This window comes from Trichechus manatus, unplaced genomic scaffold (genome assembly GCF_000243295.1).
Source record: "Trichechus manatus latirostris isolate Lorelei unplaced genomic scaffold, TriManLat1.0 scaffold00075, whole genome shotgun sequence".
In the NCBI taxonomy this organism is placed as follows: Eukaryota; Metazoa; Chordata; class Mammalia; order Sirenia; family Trichechidae; genus Trichechus; species Trichechus manatus.
In genome coordinates, this window is record NW_004444011.1 from 7,676,358 (window position 1) to 7,702,961 (window position 26,604).

General features: G+C 39.0%; 1 protein-coding gene across 1 annotated transcript in view; it reads left to right on the top strand.

The window, feature by feature from the left end:
• The window catches only part of NEBL (nebulette), a 510,414-nt gene that overhangs the window by 162,353 nt on the left and 321,457 nt on the right, over positions 1-26,604 (top strand). Inside the window, exon 3 of the mRNA XM_023735056.1 lies at positions 24,596-24,680. Within this exon, the coding sequence (XP_023590824.1) occupies positions 24,596-24,680 (85 nt within the window). The remainder of the gene's footprint in view (positions 1-24,595; positions 24,681-26,604) is intronic.

The following is a 26,604-nucleotide window of genomic DNA, read 5'->3' on the forward strand; positions in this document are numbered from 1 at the left end:
AAAGCAGAGGACTGAGATCCTGGGTGAGATGAGTATGCCAGGAAGTAGCTACCCCCATAGTGAAAAACTAAGCAGACGCTTACATCTTTACGACTTTTGTGTTTTTAAAACTCGCGTAGCACTAAATCCGTTGTCCCTCTTCTGTTATCTAGTGGTTCTTTTTTTTAAGGAAATGTATCATGTTAAGAGTAGAATGGCTCTTGAATGCAGAAGTGCACTGTGGGAGATTTTCTGAGTGGCAGCCATCAAGAGCTGTCGGGGCACATCTATATTTACATATTTTTCGGCCATGTTTTTCCAGCGTATTGAGGATCTGTGACTCTCGTTGGAGGAATTTGGTATTCAGAAGTCAATAAACAAACTACATTGATCTGTAATGTGGGGCTGTCACAATGACTGATGGGATACTGACTCTTTCAGAACAGTGTATGAGGGGAAAACAACAAGATTGAAATTGTCCAAGGGACGCTGTAAGAATTCAGCGCAGAGTGTTCCTCTTGGTGAAGCTGCCACTGTGGAAATTTTTGTCTTGGAAAGCTGCTTGTTTTGCATTGAAATGTGTTGATATTGTGACGTGCAGAAGTCCTTTTGTCAAGGAAATTCTGGGCCTTATCAGTTGTATAAATATCCTGTGGTGCTTGTGTGCCTTGCAAAGAAGGGAGGCTTACCTACGAGCTATATGGCAATTTTGTTGTGGGGTGAAAGTGGCCCTCTTGGCAAAATGAATAATACTTGAAATTTATATCTCCCTTCATGATTTATTTCAACTGACTGTCTTTGACAACATTACTCAGGCACTTGGGAAAGGTATTATAATTCCTCTTTACAGTATAGGAAAGGGAGCCTCTTGAGATGAAGTGACTTGGTCAAGGTTACAGAGCTGGTTGGTGGTGGAACAAGGACTAGAATTTATCTCTTCTGATTCATACAGTAGTTGTTTAGGTTACTTTAGGGACTAGATTTTCCTAAAACTTTGACGCATTGTTTGGTCCTTACTATGAACTTAGCCAAATATTTGTTTTATACAACTTTATCTCTGCTTTAATTTATTTGTGGGACAAAATGGTGTATCTTTAAAAAAAAAAATACTTTTTTTAAAAAGCTTGAGTTAGTAAGGTATTAAATACAAAGTGATAAATTATGGAATGAGCTTAGGAGAAATGCGAATTCTACTCTGACACGTTTGGGGTCGCCATGAGTCAGAGTTGACTGGATGGCAACTGGCTACTGATTAATTAGCTGTTTACTGTATCATTCTTTCAGTTAATTAGGATTTTAGGCATTCATTTATTAGGTTTTTTTGCAAGTCACAGCAGGCTGCCTTTTTTTTTTTTTTTTTTTAAAGACACAGATTTGAATGTCTCCTTGGTGAGTGAGCATACAGGCACTTAGGGGCAATGGGTATGTACATGAGTGATGATGATATAATGGATTGTCATAAATGAGTTGCAGAAATGCTGGTATGAGTGTGTAGTTGGGGGATCCAGAGAGGGCTCATGGAACATAGGCATTTGAATAGGATTTAAAGGGTAGATAGGCATTGATCATTCACTGGACGAGAACATTAAAGAAAAAGCAGAAGGAAATGTATGGGGTTGGAAATCTCAATGCTGAGAAACGATCTGTGAACAGCCATATGAATTTATTTTCTATTCTTTTGAACTTTCCAGTCTAAACACTTAGGCTTATGTGCTGCATAAATCAGCATTTCTCAGGGTATGTTCTGAGGAACACCAGTTGTATAAGATGTACCAGGTAAAATGGGCCAAATCTGAGAAGACCTGCAGAAAAAATTCTGTTCACCTTTATTGATCTATCATTGCCCAGGTATATTTGATGGCAGAGTTTTTTTGTTTTGTTTTAATTTTTTTTGAAAGCAACAATTTTCTAGCATCCTGTGAAATCTGTGTATTTCAGGGAACATTTGTATGAAATCATATTATTCAACCTCAACTTTCTGTATGAAGAAATGTCCTACCTTGTTTCAAGACAAATCTGTAGAAATAAGGTTAGGTAGTGATAGGCACGTTGTGGATATTGACTAAGTGGATCAGCATGTATATAACGTGCTTTATAATTCCCTCCTCTCACCTTTAACTTTGTCAGCTATTTTTATTTGATAATATTTGATTGGTGATGATATAAAACAAATACGTAATGATATGTACAATTACATAGTCTGCTGTGTCTATGTTGAATAAATACAATAATAATATTATCGAGTACTTAATAATTACTTGTTGAAAGAAAGAGTGACCCTTTGAGAGTCTCAGTGTTCTGGTTTAGTAGATGTTTTGGGGAGCGACTGTTAGAACACATGCAGCCCTCGGACTAGGAAAAATGATGATATGGGAATATTTCCATTTATAATTCTTCTTGTGTAAAAAGAAAATCCAATTTATAAATAAATTCATATGATAATTTCTTTAATCATGTATGTATGTTTCTATGAGTCACAGACACCTTATTTTGTTAAAGAGAGTATTGAGTTTTGAAGAATGTTGTTGAGCAGTTTTCCTCTTAAATAGGAAAGTTAAGTATTCAAGGAAGGGAGCTAATTATCTTGTTCATTGTGCATAGAAAGCACACTTGAAGATCTTGGATTTTTATGAGATTGCAGGCTTTCAAAATTCTGACAAGGCTGCTTCTAAATTAGTCAATGTTGAGTGCTGTCTTCTTGTAGGTTGACAACTGGTTGGTGTTGCTCCATTTTATAGAAAAAAGAAAAGCATCATAAATGGCTCCACCATCTGTTGGAAGTGAAGTATCGCGGGGAAGGATGATACATGTAGAGAGGAAAGGGTATTGCTGGGGATAAGCTCAGATTCTTTTTAAGGTACAACATTTACTATATCAGGGAAAGATTTAAATATTTAGTACAAGCTGGATAAAAAGGTTATAGGAAAATACTGGTGGAAAAATATTTCTTGTGTGTTTACAGAGCAATCTTTTTTTTTTTCCCCCCTTTCTGGGGGAATGTTATTTTTGAACTAGAAAAGGAAACTCTTCCTCTGAAAGCTCAATTAAATGGTTCAATGGAGTCAACTATTTTTACTTTTCATATGGTTTAATATTCTAAGCAAAAGCAAGGACCTTCTGTGAAAGTCATTTGTTTTTGTTAATCAAAATTAGTGTATAATTCTTATCAGGTGAAAGAGAAAGGTGTAGCCTTAAGAGCTTGTGATCCGCAGGAAGAATCAGGGGTGTACTGTATCTGTAAATGTTTAACAACCAGTTCTCTCGGGGTGGTGTGGGGGCTCATTTGTAGAGTTTGCAGTTTTCTGTGGTGAAAATGTTACCACCGTAGTCGATTCCAAGCTACCAGCCTGACATTACAGAATGTGAAGTTGGAAAGAGATGTGTGGTAGCATACCATAATACAGTATTTTTCCTTACAGGTACAATAGATGTAAATAAACCCAAGTGAATAGATAATAGCACAAACAAAAAACCACTTGCCTTCAAGATGACTCTGACTCATGGCAACCCCATTTGTGTCAGAGTAGAACTGTGATCCATAGAGTTTTCAATAGCTGATTTTTTAGAAGTAGATCTGCAGGACTTTCTTTCAAGATACCTCTAGATGGACTGGAATTTAAACCCTTTTGGTTAGCACCCAAACGCATTAACTGTTTGTATGGCTCTTTGTAAGCCCCTGCTAAATAATGTCTGTTATTGTTTCTATTCACTCACTCACTCATTCATTTAGAATCTATAGGGAACAAAGATGAGGTCTCCATCCTTGCCAGATAATAGTACAATGTAGTAAAATTATTCAGACATGATGAGATCTGAGTATTTATCACATTTGCTTGTATTATAATTTAATTGTAAGCTTATATAATTTAATCTTCAGTAATTGCTGTACTTGGAGCCCTGGTGGCTCAGTAGTTAAGAGCTCAAGCTGCTGACTAAAAGGTCAGCAGTTGGAATCCACCAGCCACTCCTTAGGAACCCTATGAGGCACTTCCGCTCTGTCCTATAGGGTCACTATGAGTTGGAATCGACTGAACGGCAGTGGGTTTGGTTTGGTTTAATGGCTGTACTTAGCAACTAGCTCACAAAATTCCTGAAAACTTAATAGTCAGCTCTTACAAGTCAGTATGAGCTGGCTCTAGCACACCACTGATGGGATAAAACAATGTTAGATTTCTGGATCTAACACTTACTAGCTGTATGATAAGTAGGACACAGTATCTTCAGTCATAAGGTGAGAATAATAAGAGTACCTTCCTCATAAGATTGTTGGAAGGGTTAAATGAGATATTGAATACCAGGTCCTTAGAATAGTGCCTGGCACATAGTAAGTGCTCAATAAATGTTAATTTTACGGTAAAACTGGTGAGAGCTAGAACTCAATGAGACTGCCTTGTTTCTCCAGGTCTCACAATTTTCCAGTGTTGACAGGGTGCATGCAGTCTTACCACTTTTCTGTTGCTTATCTTAGTTGAAAATATTTGAGTTTTCCTTCTGTGACAGGCTTCTGCCTTGCACAGTTACCAGGTTTAGCAGGTTTTACTGTATTGTGTTAGGTTTTTAATGGTAGGGAGAATGCAGCACGGCTCTATATGTAAATATCCCTTCAGTTATTTTAAATCTTAGGTAAACTTAAAAATGGGCTGAAGGTTGGCAATAGGGACCATAAACTAAATTAGCATAGCCTTTTCTTATCTTATTTTTTGTTTTTAGCAAAGGCAGTTTCTTTTCAGGTCAAATTTCTCCTTGTTTTCTTCCATGCAATCGGAATCTTCCCTCAATTTTTATTAGCAATGATGGCATTGTCTTTATTCAGTCTTGTAGTGCTATTGCAGTATCAATGCAGAAATAGCTTCGTAAGCTTTTGATAGGAGGAGCATCTGTAGCACTAGAATGAAGCTGGCACATGATTCAGAGTCTAGAAAAACATACTTGAATGTAAAGGCTGAGATGGGGGTTTGGAGGGTTAAGGTGGGATAGGAAAATCAGTTACTTGGAAATTAAGAGTACATTAAGGTGATTAAAATCTAAATTACTGAATATTAAACATTAAATTTTTTTCAAATAATTAGTAAAATAAAGCATTGCCTCATTAGATTGAACCTTACTAATTTAGAATCTTAATTCAGACAAAAAGCCATTAAAGATTTTTTAATTGAGCAAAACATTCCAGTTTTCTTTGTCTGAACTTTCAGGGTCTCATGAGTAAGCAAAATCTAGTCTAAAACGACTGTTCTTTAATTAAGTATAACTTTTACTTCAGTCCAGAAAATCTTTTTGTTGGTTAGGACTGTTTATGACAAAGTAACAGAAAATTTTTACCAACACTGGTTTAAATGAGTGATTCTCAATATTTTTGGTCACAGGATTCCTTAAACTCTTAAAAATTATTAAAAACTTCAGAAAACTTTTGTGTATAAGTGCTATTTACCATTTTAGAAATTAAAATGTTTGTAATATTTCCATTTATACAGTAGTTACAGTTTTCTGTGCTTTGTCTAGAGATTGATCCTACAAAATTAAATCTCATAAAAACGTAATTGAACGTATGGATTATATGAATAATCTTCATTGCTGAATCATACCTGTGGTTTGGCCTACTAAAAAGGAAATTTAAAAATTGTAACTCTGATTTTCATTCCTGAACTAAGGTGTACCAGAAACGTAACTTTATTTTTCTATAACAACTTAGTTTCTATTTCAAGCCTCATCCTGGTGGGGTGACAAACAATATAAATAAATGTGGGCTCCATCTCCTGTCCCTGGGATTGTGGCTTACTTATTGGGGGTTTGCGTACTGCCAGGATATCGGCGGAGGCCCCATCTTGAGTGTGCAGTCAGGCTCTCAGTCCTGGGTCCACACAGGTACCCACTGAAGCATTCCTTTTTCCTGTGTCCGTGGCCTTTTAGGGTCTGGTGATTCTCTTGCCTGCCTTCGGGTACACACAAGGGCACCGCATGGCCTATGATTCCTAGGCTCCTTGATCTGCTGTAACTCTGGGCTGCCTGTGGTGCTTTCTGCCTGAACCTGGGGCGCTGAGCCAGGCCTTGGGGTGCACAGTCCTCCCCTCTCTATTCTCTTTATTCCTGGTTCCCCAGACAAAGAGGGACTCCTTTTATTTTTCTTTTCCTCTTTCAAAGGGAAATCCCTTCCCCTCTTAATCGGAATGCCTTTCTTTTGAGGCCCTCTCTCTCTCCATGATGGTTTTGCCTCAAAGGCACCCAGCATAATCTCCTTAGTGGTTTTAGGCTTTTGGACATACAAAAGCAGTGACCAGCAGGCTGTTTCTGCTTTCTGCCCTGTCATCTCTCTGCTGAGACTGTGAACTCTGACTGGAGTGCGATGATAGCAAGATGGCCAGGGGGAAATACTGGGAGGGAAAAATCAGTTGGTATTCCAAAAATATCATATAATGGTATGTTATTAAAACTCTGCCAGTCAAGAGAGAGTACCCCACATGTCCTGTGGGTCCTCATGTCATTATTTATGCTTGTTTTTTCTTTTAAGTCAGTGTTTTCAAACTGTGGATTGGACCCATTACCAGGTCAGGACTTTGATTTAGTGGGTCAAGACCAGCATTTAAAAAGAGAGAGAAAGAGAGACCAGAATAAAATAAAAAATATTAGATAGCATCACACAAAATAGGTGTAGGTATTGTTTTGAAACTTTTTGTATGTGTATTTATGTGTGTGCTGGACTGTGATGTCAAATGCATTTCTTAGTGTAGGGTGTTATCAGAAGTTTTAGAAACAAAATTTTAAGTCATTCTCAGCTGCCATCGAATTTGGTATATCATTTAGTTCTCTCTTAAAGTTCCTTATTATGAAAAACATCCTATATTATTTTTTAAAAAATACAGGGAATATGGTTATAACCTTGAGTCCCGAAGTGTCATGATTTTGTCATCATAGTTTGGTAGGGTATAAAGCTGTTCTCAAACATTTACTGATGAGAGGACTGATGACAACATAACTTTGTAGGCAAACTTTTTTCTTCTCTCTCTCTCTGGAAGCTTTCTGTAAGTTTTCCTTATTTTTGGAATTCTGAAATCTCACTAGGGTATGTCTGATATATATACATATATATATATGGCATGTCTGATATTCATGTATACTATATACATACGTAAGTATATATTATAAATATTATATAAATATGTATAATAAATATATAAATTCTGCTTGGCACTTAGTTTGTCCTTTACAGCTGAAGATGCAAGTGGTGTTTGATTATTTACTCTCGTTCTTGTTTCTGACCCTCCTATTAAATGGATTTGTCTACAGATTTTTAAACTTTTCTCTCATACTGTCTTTTTGATTTTCACACTGGGAGTTACCTTCTCTCCAGTTTCTCTTAAAGATAACTAGTTTGATATTTCATTCCATTATTCTGTCTATCCATTGACTGTTTTATTTCAACAACCATACACTTATGCAGAGTAAAATTTACTCTTTTATAGTATAGTTCTATGAATTTTGACAAATGAATATAGTCAGGTAATTACCACCATAATTCAGGTACAGAATAGTTCCACCCCCCCGCCCCCCTCAAGTTCTCTCCTATTGCAGTCAACCTATTCCTTTTGTCATCCACTGACTTCGACAACCATATTTTTTATTTTCTAGCCGCTCCTTGGTGTTTTTGACTACCCCTTTCTCCTCAGCAATCTGTTTTCACTTTGTTCATGTATCTTGATTTTGTTGTAATATTCAGCATAATATGATGTAATAGCCTCTTGAATGTTTTTCAGAATTTCCATGGATGAATTATGTTTCCTCTAGACTTAGCTATATGTTCTCTCTCTCTCTCTCTTTTATTTGCATTTTTGTCCTCTTCCTTGCTGTTGGATTTTCTCAAATGACTGGAGATCATTGGATGTCCATTCATTTTTATGAACAAAGAGAAGGCCCATTGATACAGCTAGTTGCAGTAGGTTTCCTCTGAATTATGAAGGTCCCGTTGCCCAACAATTATAAACTTTGAATGGGAATGCAGACGGTGGGCTTCCACCAGTGATGCAAGTGGGCAGGCGTGTCAAGAGACCAGCTTTCCCAGAGTGCACGGAAGGGAACTGGCCTAAGGTAGGAACCCCTCAAGTTCCAGAAAAAACAAAATAAAAGCAAACAAACAAAACCAAGGAGGGCTATATTTAGCCAGTGGAATGCATTAGTAATATTTTACTCTTGAGTAGTACTGCCTGCACAGTGCAGTTAGCGTACTTGCCAGATAACCAAAAGTTTGGAGGTTTGAGTCCACCCAGAGGCACCTCGGAAGAAAGAACTGGTGATCTACTTTTGAAGAATCAGCCATTGAAAACCCTACAGAGTGCAGTTCTACACTCACATACACGCGGCCTCCATTAGTTGGAGTAGACTTGACAGGAACTGTTTTTTTTTTTTTGAGTGCTGCCTTTAAGTCCCTCAGTGCAAGGCCTGCCCTCCTTACTTCAGACCTCAGGACAGGATTTGTCTATAGGCAGGTTGTTCTGTTCACTTTCTTTAGAGACAGGCCTACGTGTGTAACTGGGGTAATACCTCTCCTTCCAGTGGAATATGCTGTGTACTGGAGGTAAATGGAGAGGTCGAAGGGGCCTGAGTAGCCAGCTAGCTGGTCTGAGTGCAGCTCTTTAATTAAATACTTTGATGATTGTGGTCCTGGTGACATTTCCAGAGCCCCCTTATATCGGGTATTTTTGGCTATTCTGTTTTTCTATCAATCTGATCATATGTGCTGAATATCAACTAAGGTGTCTTCAGTCTTCTCTCTCTACTTTTTATGCTTTTATTCTTTTAAACAACAATCTCTCTTTCTCTCTGTGTGTGTATGTGTGTGTTTATGTATATATATGCATATATGCATATATTGATATATACTTATGTATACGTATTATGGGAGCCCTTGTGGTGCATTGGTCAAGAGCTCGGCTGCTAACCAAAAGGTTGGCTGTTCAAATCCACCAGCTACTCTTTGGAAACCCTATGGGGCTGTTCCACTCTGTCCTATAGAATTGCTATGAGTTGGCATTGACTCAATGGCAATGGGTTTGAGTTTTTGGTACACGTATTATATATATTTGATATATTTCATATACATATTTGAAAATATTTCAGTTGGGCTTTGGGAGGGAGGTGCTTGGTTTGCCATTTTGAATGGGAAACTAATACGTAAAATTTTGAAGTTTATAAAATACTACTTTTAAAATACGAAACCTAGCTCTGACCTTTCTCAGAGTCCTCCTTTTCTTCCTACACCATTAACCTGTGATAGAAAAAACATCTTTCTCCTGGTTCAAGGCACTGAACAGTGCAAGTATAATAACCTATTGAGTTTTTTGCTTAATTACATAATCAATAACCAGAAAAAAAAAAGTAAATTTAAAAAAGAGTCGATATATTTTGTGGTTAGACTCTGCACTGAGGTGCATAGAAAGGCATGTGTCAGCCTAATGAGTTGCTTGGAAGGAGCTAAGGCGAGCAGAAGAAGCTAAGGCGAGCAGGCTGGATTGTGCAAGTTGGTAGTGATGTACATGATATTTAGTTCATTTTCATCAACACATACTGGTGTGACAGATACCAATTTTGGTAAAGAAGTTCCTTTGTTTTCTCCATCTGCCTATCCAGAAAAGCCATGTTAAGTGAATTTAATGTACAACATTTGGAGCTTAACAAATTGAAGCGTGTTGGATAATTCCCCCTCCTGCCAAGAATATTTCTCTTATTTTATCATGGAGGTAAATGGTGAAGTAGATTTTAGTTTGTTGCAATTGCTTTTATAGCCTGAAAAGTGAAGAAATAACTAATCTGCAAGTTGTCGAAGGGTCGAGTCTGTGGATAGCAGGATTCATCCTGTGGGCCTGGTTGGTGTGGCAGTAGTTGCCTAGAGGATTGTGTTGTGGGCTTTTTCTGGACCCTGCAGAAAGAGTAGAGTGATTAGTGATGTCTGCCTTAAGCACAGGAGGTGGCACATGACTAAGTATAACCCATTATGCCAGTGGTTTTAAGTTTTTGTAAATTAGTATTGTCAATGATTAGTTTCCCACAATTTATTTGACTCGCTTTTTTGGCTATAAATTTATCTGTTAGACTATAAAATTTTTAGGGAAAATATATAGCTGAATATAATACAACATTTTAGTTTTGCATACGTCTTTTCTTCAAAAAGATTTATCTTATGCATTTCCCCGTTTTTGTTGCCTTCAAGTCGATTCTGACTCACAGCGACCCTGTTGGACAGAGTAGAACTGCCCCATAGGGTTTGCAAGGAACAGCTGGTGGATTTGAACTGCCAGTCTTTTGGCTAATAGCTGTAGCTCTTAACCACTGTGCCACCAGGGCTCCTTCCCCTTTTTAGGCTTTAAATAATTGTCTTTAATGATACTGAGCATTTACTATATTTACAATATTTATTGCTGTTTTTAAGAAAGTATATATTGTGATCCTTTCTGTCTTTCTGATATTCTGTTTCATTATAAACTTATTTTAATATTTTTCAGACTATAGTGATGTCTTAGACACTTGAGTCCCAATCTGCCTATGCTCCTCTTGGCTGTAATCAGTTGTGTTATTTGGTATTCCTGGTCTTGAATCAGAGCTTCTCAGTGTCACATAGTTCCCCGTTTGTATGTTCACATCATCAATATCAGCAACCACATGGGGAATAGACTCTCCTCCACCAGCTCATATTTTTCTTAAACAACATCTAGATGTATTTGTGTGTGTGTGTTTAAGGGTATGTGTGTGTGTATTAATTTCTAGCCTTTTACACTGTAATTCATAATCTGGGTGACATGTTCCAATAGCTGATAAGTATTTCATAGTATGGTAGGTCAGGTTTAGTGTGTAATCCCTTTGATAATGCCCTCTTTTATAAATATACCATAGAAGTTACAATGCAGTCCTGCTGAGGAAATAAATCAATAGGTGGCAAGTTGTTTGACCCTTACAGCCAGAAAGAGAATTTGGTAAATTGTTAGACAGGTTATTGACTGCCCTTTAGAGAGCCAGGGGTTTGGATTCGGTAACTCCTTTCAGCTGGGGCTTGTATTTCTTGTATGAGAGGCCTACATTATCATAATCCATTTTTCGCTTTTATGTGATCTATCAGCAGCTCTCATAAGCCTCTTTTCTGAAGGAAATTCCCCATTTACTTGCTCTAATTCACCGTCTTTTTTTTTTCTATCATGAAATTGATGTTTGGCAACCAGTGGCATTATATGTGAGTTGTTTATGGAAGTGCTACAGGGAAGAAGATTAGGTGTAGAATTAACAACAAGATGGCTGTGGAAGAAAATCCATGAATAGACATCACATCAATGACATAGCAAGATATGTAAAAGGAGCATGTTAACCCAAAGATCCTGGAAAAATGTCAGGATTAGAATTATCGTATGTCTTTTGCTGATGCTGAATAGTGCTCATGGCACGCTAATGGATTTTTACTTAAGTGCGTCTATTGGGTAGAAAATGCCCAGATTGACCCCAACACGTGAAAAAGATATTATCTGAAAATGTCTCCACCTATTAAATGGTGATTTCTCTGGCAGCACTCAAAGTGGAATATCAGTGAAAATGTGTAGAGTGGTTGATTTACTCACGTTATCAGCTGAGTTTTAAAACATTTTGTATGAGGGTTTCTGTACTTACTCAATTTTACACACCCAAAAAGATAACCAAAATAGGATTCTCACAAATGATTAATACCTATAAAACTTCCTAAGAACTTTTATTCAAGGAAAAAAAAAAAACTTCCAGGTTTTCTTATTCTCTCATATATTCTGCCATTTTTCTTTTACAGCTGTTAAGCTAACAAACAAAATCTTTCAAATTAATGAATGTGAATTTAAAAGTATTTTGTGGAATGAAATATAAACAAAGAGTAGGACTGTGCTCACGCATACGGCTCTACCTTTGAAGAATTGAGTGAAGAAAGTTCGGGGCTTGGCTTTCGGGTGTTCAGGCCCTCTGCTGTTTCGGCTTCAAGTGGCCAGACGAGAGAAAATTGTAGACACTCTCTAATGTGTCTGGTGCTCTCTAATTGTGGTCAGGCAGCAAACACCTTTACAAAGGAAAAGTACATAAATGTCTTCCGTTCTTGGAGCTGACTTCGTTCAGATTTTCTAGGCATTGGAGGAAGTCTTCCGTAAGCAAATCTGTTAACATTTTAGTTTTTTGGAGAACACAGTGCAACACAGATGTAAATTTACTGGTTCATATTTCTGTGCTGAAGTTGTTCCATATCACCTGTTCCTTCTGCTGTCCAAATCTTTATGAGCAGATATGGCTTTGGTCCAACCTTCACAGCTCTGCCTGGCTGGTGCTTTCCTTACATGCACTGTTTGTGCCTGTTGCTCCTTTGGCCGTTACAAACTTCTCTGTGCAGAGTGTGAGGGTCCTTGAGCACCACCAGCTCAATGCTTTTTCTTCCTGATACTAGTTGTAGTGTTAGCAGTTGCTTCTTATGTTTGGCATGTGATGGTTGAGCCCAGTATGGTTTATAGTTATTCTGTTTTTCCCTCTCCCCATCCTCCTCTGCTCCCACCTCAGTTTCATGCTGTTTTTTATATTTCCTTTCCTCACTACGGAGCCCTGGTGGTGCAGTGGTTAAGAACTTGGCTGCTAACCAAAAGGTTGGCAGTTGGAATCCACCAGCTGATCCTTGGAAACCCTATGGGACAGTTCTCTGTCCTATAGGGTCGCTATGAGTTAGAATCGACTTGATGGCAATGGGTTTGGTTTTTTGGTTTCCTCACTACTTGGGGACTTAGATGCAGGCATCCTAGCTCCCTCCGTGATGAGATCTCAGATGAGATAGGAATCCATGAATAAAGAGTCAGTACTACAACAGAGAGAATTTTCCTCTTTTTCTTATTGCGCTCTCATTCCATGTGGTACACTTTGACATCTTGCTTTCTACTCGATGTGGGAACTCTTGGCAGCAGGCTGATGGTCATGGGTACACACTGTTGAGTCCTACTGGTGGTTCGTAGCTAGGCCTATTCTGACTGCTCAGACACCCTTTCTGATTGGTGAGTACTCATGATGTACTGGTTGCTGAGTAGTTGGAATACTACCACTACTTGGAGACGTTGCTGATGTCATTGTTAAAAATTCCATATTTCACATTTTTGGTATCATTTTGTGCCTGTTTGATTTAACAATAATTGAGAGAGGGATATTGAAATCTCCCACTATGTTGATGGATACGCCAGTTTTTCCCTTTCCTGTCAAATTTTCCTCCCTCTCTCTGTATATACTATTTTATTTGCTTGCAGTTCCTTTTTGCATTTTAGCTTGTCCTGGGCTTATTTTCCTTCTTCCTGATGTGCACCTTCCCAGTTTTGACAACCACAAGTGTCTCCAGAAATTGCCAAATGTTTTTGGGACAGTGGTTGAAACCACTGTATTAAAAACACGAGATTTACAATAAATAAATTCATAAAGATTTTAGCTTTGTGTGTCTCAGTGGTTTACTTCTTTACTTCTCATTCCTTAAAGATAATTTTCAAGGATATGAAACAATCAGTATTGCTACAAAATGGATTTGTTCAGATTTGAGAAAAATATTTAAAATTATGTTTAAAGTTTCTATTTCCCCACCATCCAATACAGTTAAAGTGAACGTCCATAATCATTTGTGATCCTGGCCCCTGGATAAAATGTTATTGTTGGTTAAAACCAGAGTGGGAATAGATGATGCAAAGCAAAGTCATTGAGACCTCACCTAATCAGAAAGGACGGACTGAAAAGAAAGACTAACAATGTGAGGTCAGAACTTTTGCCTTAAATTTTCATGACATAAAGTGGCATTTTCCTAAAAAGTAGATAATAGATTTAAAAATCTTAATACACTTATATCAGTAATGGTATGTTGTTAGGCACAAAGGGACCCATAAGGAAATCAAGATATAATAACATATTTTTTTCACACCTGAGATTTACTATTAGATCCTGTAACTGTAACAGTGGCCAGGTAAACAGGAAGCTTGAGAGGGTGGACTTAAGCGCTCAAGGGGGAGAAAACTCTGACAGAACTTATTGACACACAGTATAGAAGGATTAAGGGGAGACCGTGGACTGGTTGTCTTTGCCAGCGATGAGAATGAAAACAAAGATTAGAGATTTTTTAGAAAGAGCTAAACCAGAAAACCAAACCCATTGCTATCAAGTCGATTTAGACTCATAGCGACCCCGTAGGACAGAGTAGAACTGCCCAGTAGGGTTCCCAAGACTGTGATCTTTACGGAAGCAGACTGCCACATCTTTCTCCTGCGTAGTGGCTGGTGAGTTCGAACCACTGACCTTTCTGTTAGCAGACGAGTGCTTAACCACTGTGCCACCAGGGCTCCTTTAGAAAGAGCTCCAGACAAAACAAAACAAAAAAAGTCACTGCTGTCGAGTCTATTCTGACTCATAGTGACCCTATAGGACAGAGTAGAACAGCCCCATAGGGTTTCCAAGGAGAGGGGGGGGTGAATTTGGACTGCCGACCTTTCTGGTTAACAGCCGAATGGTTAACCACTGCGCCACCAGGGCTCCTAGAAAGAGCTGGTAGTCTTAAAATTGTTGTTGTTATTGTTAGCTGCCATCAAGTTGATCCAACTCTGGCGACTTTGTGTACAACAGAATGGGACCTTGGCTTGGTCCTGCGTTATCCTCATAATTGCCAGCATGTTGGAGTTTATAGTTGTGGCTACTGTGTCAATCCATCTCACTGATGGTCTGCCTTGTGCTCGTTGGCCCTCTACTTCACCACACATAATGTCTTCCTCTAGCAATTGATCTTTCTTGATGATGTGTCTGAAGCAAGTGAGTCAGACGGTGTTCTGTTGTGATCCATAAGGTTTTCACTGGCTAATTTTCTGAAGTAGATCTCCGAGTCTTTCTTCCCGGTCTTAGTTAGGAAGCTCTGTTGAAACCTGTCCATCATAAGTGACCCCGCTGGTATTTGAAATACCTGTGGTATAGCTTCTGTCGTGGATTGAATTGTGTCCCCCCAAAATATGTGTATCACAAAATGTAACAATCTTTGTTGGTTACCAGGGATGGGAAGGGTTGAGGGGGGGATATTAAATAGACAATAGATAAGTGGTATCTTGGGTGAAGGGTGAGACAGTACACAATACAGGAGAAACTAGCATAACTTGTACAAGGAAAGGTCATGGAAGCCCCATAGACACATCCAAACTCCCTGAGGGACTGAATTGCTGGGCGGAGGGCTGTGGGGACCATGGTCTCGGGGAACATCTAGCTCAATTGGCATGACACAGCTTATAAAGACAATGCTCTACGTTCTACCTTGGTGAGTAGTGTCTGGGGTCCTAAAAGCCTGTGAGCGGCCGTCTAAGATACTCCACTGGTCTCATCCCTTCGGGAGCAAGGGAGAATGAAGAGAACAGGATACAAGGAAAAGATAAGTCGGAAGGACTAATTGTCCACAGCTAACAAGGCTTCCGCCAGACTGAGTCCAGTACAGCTAGATGGTGGCCGGCTACCACCACTGACTGTTCCGACCAGGATTACACCAGAGGGTTCTGGACAGAGCTAGAGAAGGATGTAGAGCATAATTCTAACTCACAAAAAAAAGACCAGATTTACTGGCCTAAAGGAGACTGGAGAAACCCAGAGAGTATGGCCCTCAGACACGCTTTTAGCTCAGTGGTGAAGTTACCTCCGAGGTTCACTGTTCAGCCTGGGAGTGGACAGCCCCGTAAAACAAAATGAGACTAACGAGGTACAGGAGTCCAGTGACAAGGGCCAGAAAGCAGAAGGGGACAAGGAAGCTAGTGATAGGGAACCCAAGGTTCTGTAAGGATATTGTTGATGTGTTGTGAGATTGTTAACCATTGTCATAGGGCAACATTTGTAGTAACTGTTAAATGAGAAACTATTTTGTTCTGTAAGCCTTCATCTTAAGTGAGAATAATAGCACAATTCGAAGAGCGTAGTCAATGTCACTGACCTGTGCATGTAGAAATTTTTGAAATGGTGTTATCTTTGGCTATGTGTATTTTCACCAAAAAAAAAAAGGTTGAGAAGTTAGAGGGTTGATATGTTGTGGGGTTGTTAACCAAGGTCATAAAACAACATGTGTACTACTGTTTCATGAGAAACTATTTGTTCTGTAAGCCTTCACCTGAAGTACAATAAAAGAAAAAAATGTATCAGTTTGGCTAGGTCATGATCCCCGGTATTGTATGATTGTCTACCATTTTGTCATCTGATGTGATTTCCCTGTGTGTTGTAAATCCTATCACTATGATGTTAAGGAGATGGATTAGTGGCAGTTATATTGATGAGATCTACAAGACTAGATAGTGTCTTAAGCCAATCTCTTTTGAGGTATAAAAGAGAAGTGAGCAGAGAGACATGGGAACCTCATGCCACCAAGAAAGCAGTGCTGGTAGCAGAGCACGTCCTTTGGACCCAGGGTTCCTGCGCTGAGAAGCTCCTAGTCCAGGCGAAGGTTGGTGAGAAGGACGTTCCTCCAGAGTCGACAGAGAGAGAAAGGCTTGCCCTGGAGCCGATGCCCTGAATTTGGACTTTTAGCCTACTAGACTGTGAGAAAATAAATTTTTCTTTGTTAAAGCCATCCACTTGTAGTATTTCTGTTATAGCAGAACTAGATAACTAAGACAGCTTCCTAGTGTCATAGCAACACACAAGCCACTACAGTATGACAAACTGACAGATGGGTAGTGGAGTCTTAAAATTAGGGGCCTTGTATAATGTTAGAGATTTCTATCTATTAAATAGGGTTTCTCAATCTCACCACTGTTGACGTTTTGGAGTGAATAATTCTTTGTTTTTTTGTGGGGGGCTGTCCTGTGCACTGTAGGATGTTTATCAGCATCCCTGGCCTCTACCCATTAGATGCCAGTCACACCTTCCCTGTTGTGACAACCACAAGTGTCTCCAGACATTGCCAACTGTCCTTCTGGGACAGTAGTTGAAACCAATGTATTAAAAACATAGGATTTACAATAAATAAATTCATTAAGATTTTAGCTATATGTGTCTTTAAACAACCCATTGCTGTTGAGTTGATTCCAACTCATAGTGACCCTATGGGACAGAGTATAACTGCACCACAGGATTTCCATGGCTGTAATCTTTATGGAAGCAGACTGTCACATCTTTCTCCTGCGGAGCGGCTTGTGGGTTTGAACAGCCTACCTTTTGGTTAGCAGTTGAGTGCTTAACCACTGTGCTACCAGGGCTCCTTCTGTGTGTCTTAGTGATTTACTAATCCCTCACATTTACAGTAGTTTTCAGCTTATAAAGTTCTTTGATGTGATTCTAGTAGTACCCTCATGACGGAGCTAGGATTATCTTACACCCATTATATAGATGGAGTTCCTGGGTGGTCTAAAGAGTTAATGCACTCAGCTGCTAATTGAAAGGCTGCAAGTTTGAGTCCACCTAGAGATACCTTGGGTGAAAGGCCTGGTGATCTACTTCCAAAAAAATCACTCACTGAAAACCCTATGGAGCATAGTTCTACTATGACACACATGGGGTCATCATGAGTCAGAGTCGACTATATGGCAACAGGTTATATAGATGAAGGTAGTGAGACACAGAAGTTGTCACTTTGTAGTAGAGCAAAGAGAAAATAGTAGTAGTAGCATCAATTGGAGCCCTGGTAGTGAAGTGGTTAAGAGCTCAGGCTGCTAATCAAAGGGTTGGCAGTTTGAATCCACAAGCTGCTCCTTGGAAACCCTGTGCGGTGGTTCTGCTCTGTCCTATAGGTTTGCTATGAGTTGGAATCGACTCGATGGCACACAACGACAACAAGTAGCAATTGTAGTAATGGTAGTAGTAGTAAACAGACATTTTGTTGAGTACCTACTATGAGCTGGACATTTTTTGAAATGCTTTACATGTGTTGATTTATTTAATTTCACAGCAAGCAAGTGCTATCATTATGTTTATTTTACACATGGAGCAGTTGAGGCCAGAGAGGTTAAGAAACCTGCCCAAAGCCACACAGCTGGTAGGTGGAAGAGCCAGGGCCAAACTCAGGGTGCTGTCATAACCAATGGGCTCTGGATAAAAAGTGGGAGATCCTGGATTCCCAGCATCCTCCAGTAGTGTTCTTTCTCACTGCTCTCTTCTTGGTGGTTGTCATTTGCTACCCTGCTTTCTTCCCTCTGGCTAGTTCTGTTCTGCTAATTTGCATATATCACTTCATATATTTTTTATCAGCTGAACCTTAGAGAGAGAAAAAATTGGAAGTAGTCTTTCTGTGACCTGACTTTGCTGTTTAAGATGGACTCTTTTGTTACTATCTTAATTTTTCTTCTTTTATTTTTTAATATTGCACTTGATCATCTGGATTTGTTGCAACTGTCAGCCTAGTCTTGATACATACACTTCATTCAGTTCTTGCGTATTTCACCTAAGAGACATCTATTAATGATGCATAAATGTTTTATAATACTGTATTCGTCAGATCTTTCGACTGGCTCCCAATGTCATATTTTCTCAATTATGTTTTATTTTCCAAGAGATTTATTAATGTGTGAGTTCATCTACCCCATCTTTTATTTTTTCTTTCTTTTTTTCCAGGTTTTCTTTGAATATCCATTTCTCATGCCTCCATGCCTTGTGTCACACATTCTGACTCCTAATATGGAGGTAAAAGCATCATTCTTCTTTTAGGCCTGGTGGAAATAATCTTCTTCTTTTCTTGAAGTTTTTTTCCAAGACTTCAATTTTAAGAAAACTTTCCACAACCATGTAAATGCAGTATTTGGAAATAACTAGAATTAATTGTTGTGATCCATAGGGTTTCATTGGCTAATTTTCAGAAGTAGATCTTTCAGGCCTTTCTTCCTAGTCTTAGTCTGGAAGGTCTGCTGAAATATGTCTACCATGGGTGACCCTGCTGGTATTTAAAATACTGGTGGCATAGCTTCCAGCTTCATAGCAGTACAGTTACAGTACAACACAGTATGACAGACTGACATATTATCAGGAAAGACCAATGGTAGAAAAGGATATCATGTTTGGTAAAGTAAAGGGCCAGTGAAAATGAAGGAAACCCTGAATGAGATCAGCTGACACAATGGCTTCACCAGTGGACTCAAACATACCAATGAGCGTGAAGGTCGCTCAGGACTGGGCAACATTTCCTTCTGTTGTATATGAATAAGGTTGCCATGAGTCAAAGTCGACTTGATGGCAACTAATAACTAAAAACAAAATTACCTGTATAGTATCACCAATTAGTTTTAAAATGCTTTGCTTCTGTGTTCTTTTGATTCTATGAAGGACTGTTGGCCCCTCAGCTTATTATTTCCATGTCTGTTTTTCTTTTTTGGAGGTGGGGTGGGGTGGTGGGAGGGTGGAGCTGAGACTATAATTTCAGAGCAGAATGTTGTTGGGTTAATTTAGATGACATTACTACATTGACATGATGACCTTGAGAAATCCAACGCTGGACAGGATTTTCAGATGTGTTAAGTTCGGCAAAATTAATTTTCTCCAGATATTGTAATTGTTATTTTTAATGCACTGCAGTGTGTGCTACCATCTCTGTACTTATGTCTTCAGAGTCTATTGGTTCCAACTCATGAGACCATTTCACTCCCTCTTGGCTGTTAAGGATTTTTTTGAAGACCTTACTCTCAAAACCAGGAGATTGAATTTTGCTAGCTCTGAAGATAACATAGATCCCCAAAGCCTTGCGTTTAATTTGTTTTGGTACTCGTGATCCCGAGTAGTTTCAGATATGAATCCCTCTTTCCTTCAGCATTTACTATTTTTAGTTATTAATACTAAATTGAATTTTTTCTCAAAGATCAAAATTTTGGGTAATTTGTACCTGTTATACATCTTTAGGGAAGGTTTTTTTTTTAATGTAGATCATTACATTTTAGGTTTGAAAAAGATATAGGAAAAATGCAAAGCATTTCCATCTGTTTTATGGTTTTAGATATAAGTAAAAATTTGCGTTTGTATATTAGTAAATTGGAGCACTGGTGGTACAGTGGTTAAGAATTTGGCTGCTAATCACAAGGTTGGCAGTTCGAATCCACCATTTGCTCCTTGGAAATCCTATGGGGTAGTTCTGCTCTGACTTATCAAGTTGCTATGAGTCGGAATCTACTTGACGGCAATGTTTTTTTTTGTTTGTTTGTTTAGAAAATTTGCTGCTTTGATTACCAGGTAAACAGACTATGTCTTCTGAAAAACAATAGAAGCTTTCCAATTGTTGTTTTCAGTATAACCCTTTTTCCAAATAGAACTTTATATGGGATGCCACATAAAACATGAAAGCAGTGTTTTATTTATATGCATTTACTTTATAAATTTATATCTATCACCTTATTTCATTGTAAAGTAAAATGGTGAGAATAATTAGATTAGTGATACTTCAGAATTACAAGTATGAGTGGCAGGTGAAGCCTCATTAGTATCCAAAAAGAAATAATTTTTGCCTTGTATGGAGGAAATTCTATATACATAGACAAGGAGTTGCAAATGGTAATCCCCCCTAAACAGTTTACTTTTTCAATCTCAGGATGAATTGACATAATTGACGTAAATGTCAAGAGATTGTCCCTCAAAATTTGCCCCCAAATAGAGTTAACCTGCAAGTTAGTAAAGTAGTGGTCTCAATGGACTAAACTTTATGTAACACATTTAAAAGTGCATTTTAATTGCAGTTCTTGAAGTAGTTAATACATACATATTTTTTCTTTTTTAAATAATATTTTATTGTGTTTTAGGTGAAAGTTTACACAGCAAGTTAGGTTCCCATTTAACAATTTCTATACATATTGTTCTTTGACATTTGTTACATTTTTCACAATATGTCAACATTCTCATTATTTCCATTCTGGTTGTTCTGTTTCCATTACTCTAGTTTCTCTACCTCCCCTTACCTTCTCATCTTTGCTTTAGGGTAACTGTTGACCATTTGGTCTCATATAGGTGATTTTTTTTTTTTTTTTTTTAAAGGAGTGCAGTACTCACAGTTGATATTCTTTATTTTATGAGCCAATCTGTTATTTAGCTGAAAGGTGACCTCCGAGAGTGCTTTCAGTTCAGAGTTTAAAGGGTATCTCAGGGCAGTAGTCTTGGAGGTTTCTCTAGTTTCAACCAATCCAGTAAGTCTGGACTTTTTTAAGAATTTGAGCTCTGTTCTACATTTTTCTCCCATTCTATCTAGGGCCATCTGTTGTGTCCCTGGTCAGAATGTAGTGGTAGCTGGGCACCATCTAGTTCTTCTGGTCTCAGGGTAGATGAGGCTGTGGTTTGTGTAGATTATTAGTCCTGTAGACTAATTTCTTCTTTGAGCCTTTGGTTTCCTTTCTCTTTTGCTCCAGCTGAGTAGAGACCAATAGTTGTGTCTTAGCCACTTACAAGCTTTTAAGACCCCAGATGCTACTCATCGAACTATGATGTAGAACAAAAACTTTATGAGCTGTGTTATGCCAGTTGACTGAGTTGTCCCACAAGACAATGATCCTAAGACTTCAAACCCAGTAAACCAATCTTGTGAGGTATTTGTTTATATCTAGGTAGTATCCATAGCTGTGCCCCTTATGTGGCTTATTATATGTATAAATATATATGCAGCACACACATACATATATATATACATTTGTCTACAGATACACCTATACATGCACATATGTGCATACATATTTACCTGTAACCACACACGTATTTTTGGTTGTTATTGCTATTGTTGCAAAATTGTATCTGTTATAGCATTTACCAAAAACGTCCTTTATTCTTGTGTACTTCTTACTGTCATCATTTACCTTGGTTAAGTTGTGCACACCTTATCCACGTTTGGTATTGGCTTTCCCATCACCAAAAATAACAAGTGTTAGTCACTAGAGAGTGATTAATCACTAAGTGTTAATCACTGGAGAGTGATTTCCCCTCCTTTCGCTCCTATTCCTGGTAACCACCAGTGAAAACTGATTTCTGTAAGTATACCTGTTTTTGTTTTTTTATAAAGTGGGAATATACAATCTTTGTCCTTTTGTGATTAACTTATTTCACCCAGCATAACGTCCTCCAGATTCACCCACGCTCTAAGATGTTTTGAGAACTCATCATTATTCTTTATAGCTGCATAGTATTCCATTGTATGCGTGTACCACATTTTATTTATTCATTCATCCACTGAAAGGCGCTTGTGTTGTTTCCATCTTTTTGCTATTGTGAATAGTGCCACATTGAACATAGGTGTGCATGTGCCCATTCATGTCACTTGTTAGGTCTCTTGGACATATTAAAATAGTGTTTTAAAAATTTGAATTAAACATGGTGGATCCCTAAAAATCTCTGAAAAATTTATTCCACAGAATACATTTTGAAAAAAAAAAGTATTGTTATTTTAGCTTTCAAGTATAGTCATACGTAGTTGCTAAATTTTAAAGTTTAGTAAAGTTAAACTTTCTAAGACTGAACTTGCAGATGCTGTGTAAAATACCATAGCTGTCTGTCTAGCTTCACCTGGCTAGAGCACAATTCAGCAGTATCCAAAAAAGGGTGTGGTTAGCACAGTGTCTATGACTTCAGGATAAGGAGGGGGTGAGGCCTTACCTACTACTGCTTACTTACTTGATTCAGTAACTCTGGTTTTTACCGGGGAGTCCCTGGATGGTGCAAATGGATAAATGCTAGACTCCTAGCCAAAAGGTTGGAAGATTCGAACCCACCCAGAGGTACCTCCAAAGACAGGCCAAGAGATCTACTTATGAAAGGTCACAGCCTTGAAAACCATTTGGAGCAGTCCTACTCTGCATACCTGGGGCCACCGTGAGTCAGAATCGACACGATAGCAACTAACAACAATAATAGTTTTTGTCAAATTTGAGTATCTAGTTTCTTAGTCTGGGTTAGAAGAAGGAAATCAGAAGGGAGGAAGACTGTGCAAGGCAGACAGAGTGCTATGCATGAGAAATGACCTCTTGATAGCCCAACAGTCATATAAGTGCAGTGATCTCATATGATTTAGGCCATCCGATCTGTGTAAACTTTGAAAGCACTATTGCTTTATTTATATCATGATTTGATAGTATCTATTAAGATGACCATAAGCTATCATGAAAAAAATCAAGCTTGTATACTCTCTAAGAAGACAGGAAAGTATGTAAAGGTTTTAGAAAGATGTTAATTAAAATAGTTAAAATGAGTCCAGCACTTTCAGGGTTAACCTCACTTATCTAGAAAATTTATATTTGGGACACTAAATTCCTGACGAAAGCTGGAAAAATGAGAGGTTAGTATACCTTTTCTTACAGTGACCTGACTCCACAGGAGTACAAAATATTTAATCCTTACTTCAGTAATGCTAGTGTGATTTTGATACATTTTACTGAGTTTATTTGAGGTGACAAAAGATTACTCCATCAGCCTTCTCATGAGAAGCCGGGAACAGGGATACTGGAAAGACCCTTCTGCAAGGGAAGTAGAGTTTGAAACAGTGAGGCATAAGGACTTTTGAGAAGCCATAGTAAAAGACCACAGGATGGGCATCAGCAAGGAGAAGGGGTGGGGGAAGGAAGCAAGGCGTGGAGTTGAGGGTCAGCTCTGAGCTCCACAGTGTCTGTGGCGATGGAGCCACAGGCAGCTAGTGATGTGTCCTTGGTGCCAGCTGGGTGTGGGGAGTAGTGAGTGAAGGGGCTGCAGCCGTGAATGAGCATTTGTGTCCCTACTGACCCATGGTGATAAATGTCATCACTTCACCACCAGGAGTGCCATCTTCCTGTGGTGTGTATGTGACGATATATGTTGTATAATATGGTGAAGCTTCACTCTAGCCCCCAACCATGTACTCTTAGGCTTTGGCTGATTGTTATCTTCCCCCTCCCCTCTTTTCTACCTCCTCTCATCTCCACTTCCTTCTTCTCGTTTTCCCTCCCTCTCTTCCTCTCTTCTGTCTTCTTACAAATATTTATTGAAGTCGTACTATGAAGCCAGACACTTGGAGGAGGGTAGGGGTGGGGGCGGGGGCGGGCCAACAAAGGTAATTCTGCTAAGGAGACAAAGAGCAGCTAGAAAGGACAAGCCAAGCCAGGAATGTGTGGTAACATGGAGACAAGGGAAGGGGACATTTCTAGAAGGAAGAGAGAGCAAGCCAGAGGAAGACTGAGAGATGTCTGTTGGATGTTCCATAGGAAGTCATTATGACTTTGGCAAGAGAAACTTCTGGAGACAGAAGCTAGAAGCCCGAATGCATAGAGTTGAGAGAGTTGGAGGGGAAATGAGCAGGAACACTGAGTTTAGGCCTCTTTTTAAGGAAGTTTGGCTGAAGAAAATAGGATAGAGATGCTAGAGTGGTGTTTGGAGTGGAAGGAAGGTTATTAGAAGTTAGGAGCATAGAGCATACTTGAATGCTGATGGGGTGTAGCTAATAGAGTAGAGAAACCTAGGTTGAAGTTTTGGGAAATAGTGGATGTAACTGAGTAATAGAGGGTCAAGAGAATGGTGGAGGGGATAGGATCCAGAATAAAGATGGAGGGATGACCTTGACTACAAAAGAGACACCCCTTCCATTGTGACAAATGGGAAGGATAAAACAATTGGTGTTAAAGTTATGGAATAATATTGTAATAATATTCTAATTATGTTCTTTTCAAAAATTTCTCCACAGACACTACCCAAAGCAGTCCTTCACAACAGTGGCAGATACACCTGAAAATCTTCGTCTGAAGCAGCAAAGTGAATTGCAGAGTCAGGTAATCTCTAGAAGGTCTATTTTGTTACACTGGTACTAAATATAATTCAAAAGGCCACTATTCGGAGATTTTTGTCAGCATCCTGTTAATGCTGAGTCACCAACCACTGTGGAGACTGAAAGCAGGCCTGGATGGGAATTCTGAATGAAAGTGTTGAAAACCAGAAAGCGAGTTGCCTTTGAGTCGATTCTGACTCATGGTGACCCCGTGTGTCAGAGTAGAACTGTGCTCTGTAGGGTTCCCAATGGCTGATGTTTTGGAAGTAGGTCACCAGGCATTTTTGTTGTGGTGCCTCTGGGTGGACTTGAACCACCAGCCTTTTGGTTAGCAGTGGAGTATAGAAAGTGTTGAGCATCTACATTATTCCTGGTCTTGAATCATCCTGATATTCTCGGTTCTGTTGTTCAAGTGCGACTAGGGCAAGTAAACGAGTTCTGGTCAGAGTAAGTGTTTCCTAACAATATTGATTTATTTTGTCGTAAATGTTTAAAAACATTTTATAAATAACTTTTCCACACGGCATATGTAGGGAAATAAAGAGTGTTAACTTGACCTGATTGCAGTGTATGTGGGGTTAACACTCTGTCTGTGTGTCTCATACCAGTGACTAGCTTTGTTTTCATCCTGTCACTTTATTCATATTTCTTTCATATGTCACGTTGACAGCATGAACAAAGATTAGAACACCACAGTTGGCTCCTAGTCAGCCATTTTGGATGGAAACTTGCCTTCAGTATGGGAGAACACATTGGTTAAGACTAGGATTTTGAATGGCAGTGCTTTCTGCAGGGATACTCGATACCTTCTTAAGAAACACTGGGTGCCCTTTTTCTGAGAGGGAAGATGCTGAGCAAAAAAATTGCAGCCCCTTGGTCAGCAGCCTAATTCAACTACACTGCCGTGGGAGGAGGCAAGACTGGGCTGTAGTTCCCCGTCGGCTGTTCGTTGATTGTGACCTTGGACCAGCAACTCTGATCTTTTGTGCTTACGTAGAGTGAGAATAACAGCGTCTTTCTACCTGTCTTGAGTGTGGTTGCAAATATCAATGGGATCATTATGTGTAGAAGCATTTTGAAAAGTTAGAAGTATTATATGACTATGGAAGCTCATTGTTATTATTATGGTCCCTGAAAATCCTTGATAAGAAAAAGGGAAAAGAGCAGAACTTGTGAAGGAGGAAAATGTCTAGCTAATGCTCTTTGAAAATGTCAGTCTGTAGCTCTTCTTAATGAAAGGAGTAGGCTCTCCATTGTGCCCTGTCTAATTATTTCCTTGGCGGTTTATCAGATCACAGGAGAGATTGTGGTTCCCTGCACCCTCTCTCTGAGGCACTCGGGGCTGTTTCTCAGTTCATTTAATTACAGGAAAATATAACTCAGTGTAGAAAGTACTGTTGGTTAAGAGTGCTCTGAAGACTTGGTTTGGAGTTATTTTTTGGTTTATGTGAAATGCTAATTTTTGTGCACTGAGCCATTAGTTCAAAAAATTGAGTGCTGGCCAAAGAGTGACACTATTTCGGAGGCCAGCAAGAAGACCCTTGCTCGTTCACACCGCGGAGGGGGCCAGGACTTGGCTCTAGTCTGTGCAGATCCAATATGCCTTTCTTCTCATCAAGTTAGGATTAATTAGATAATTCTGGAGAAGTACTTCACGCACATTGGAAAGTAGAACTAAATCAAGCAATCAAATACTTGTTTCCTGCCTAGTCCATGCCCTGGTACTGTGCAGAAGAATTTATAATTAGTTAATCCTCCCTTCACAAAGCCCTGGTGGCAAAATGGTTAAGAGCTATGCCTCCTAACCAAAAGATCGGCAGTTCAAATCCAACAGCCTGTCCTTGGAAACCCTATGGGGAGAGTTCTACTCTCTCCTGTCGGGTTGCTCTGAGTCTAAATTGACTCGATGGCAATGGGTTTGGTTTTTA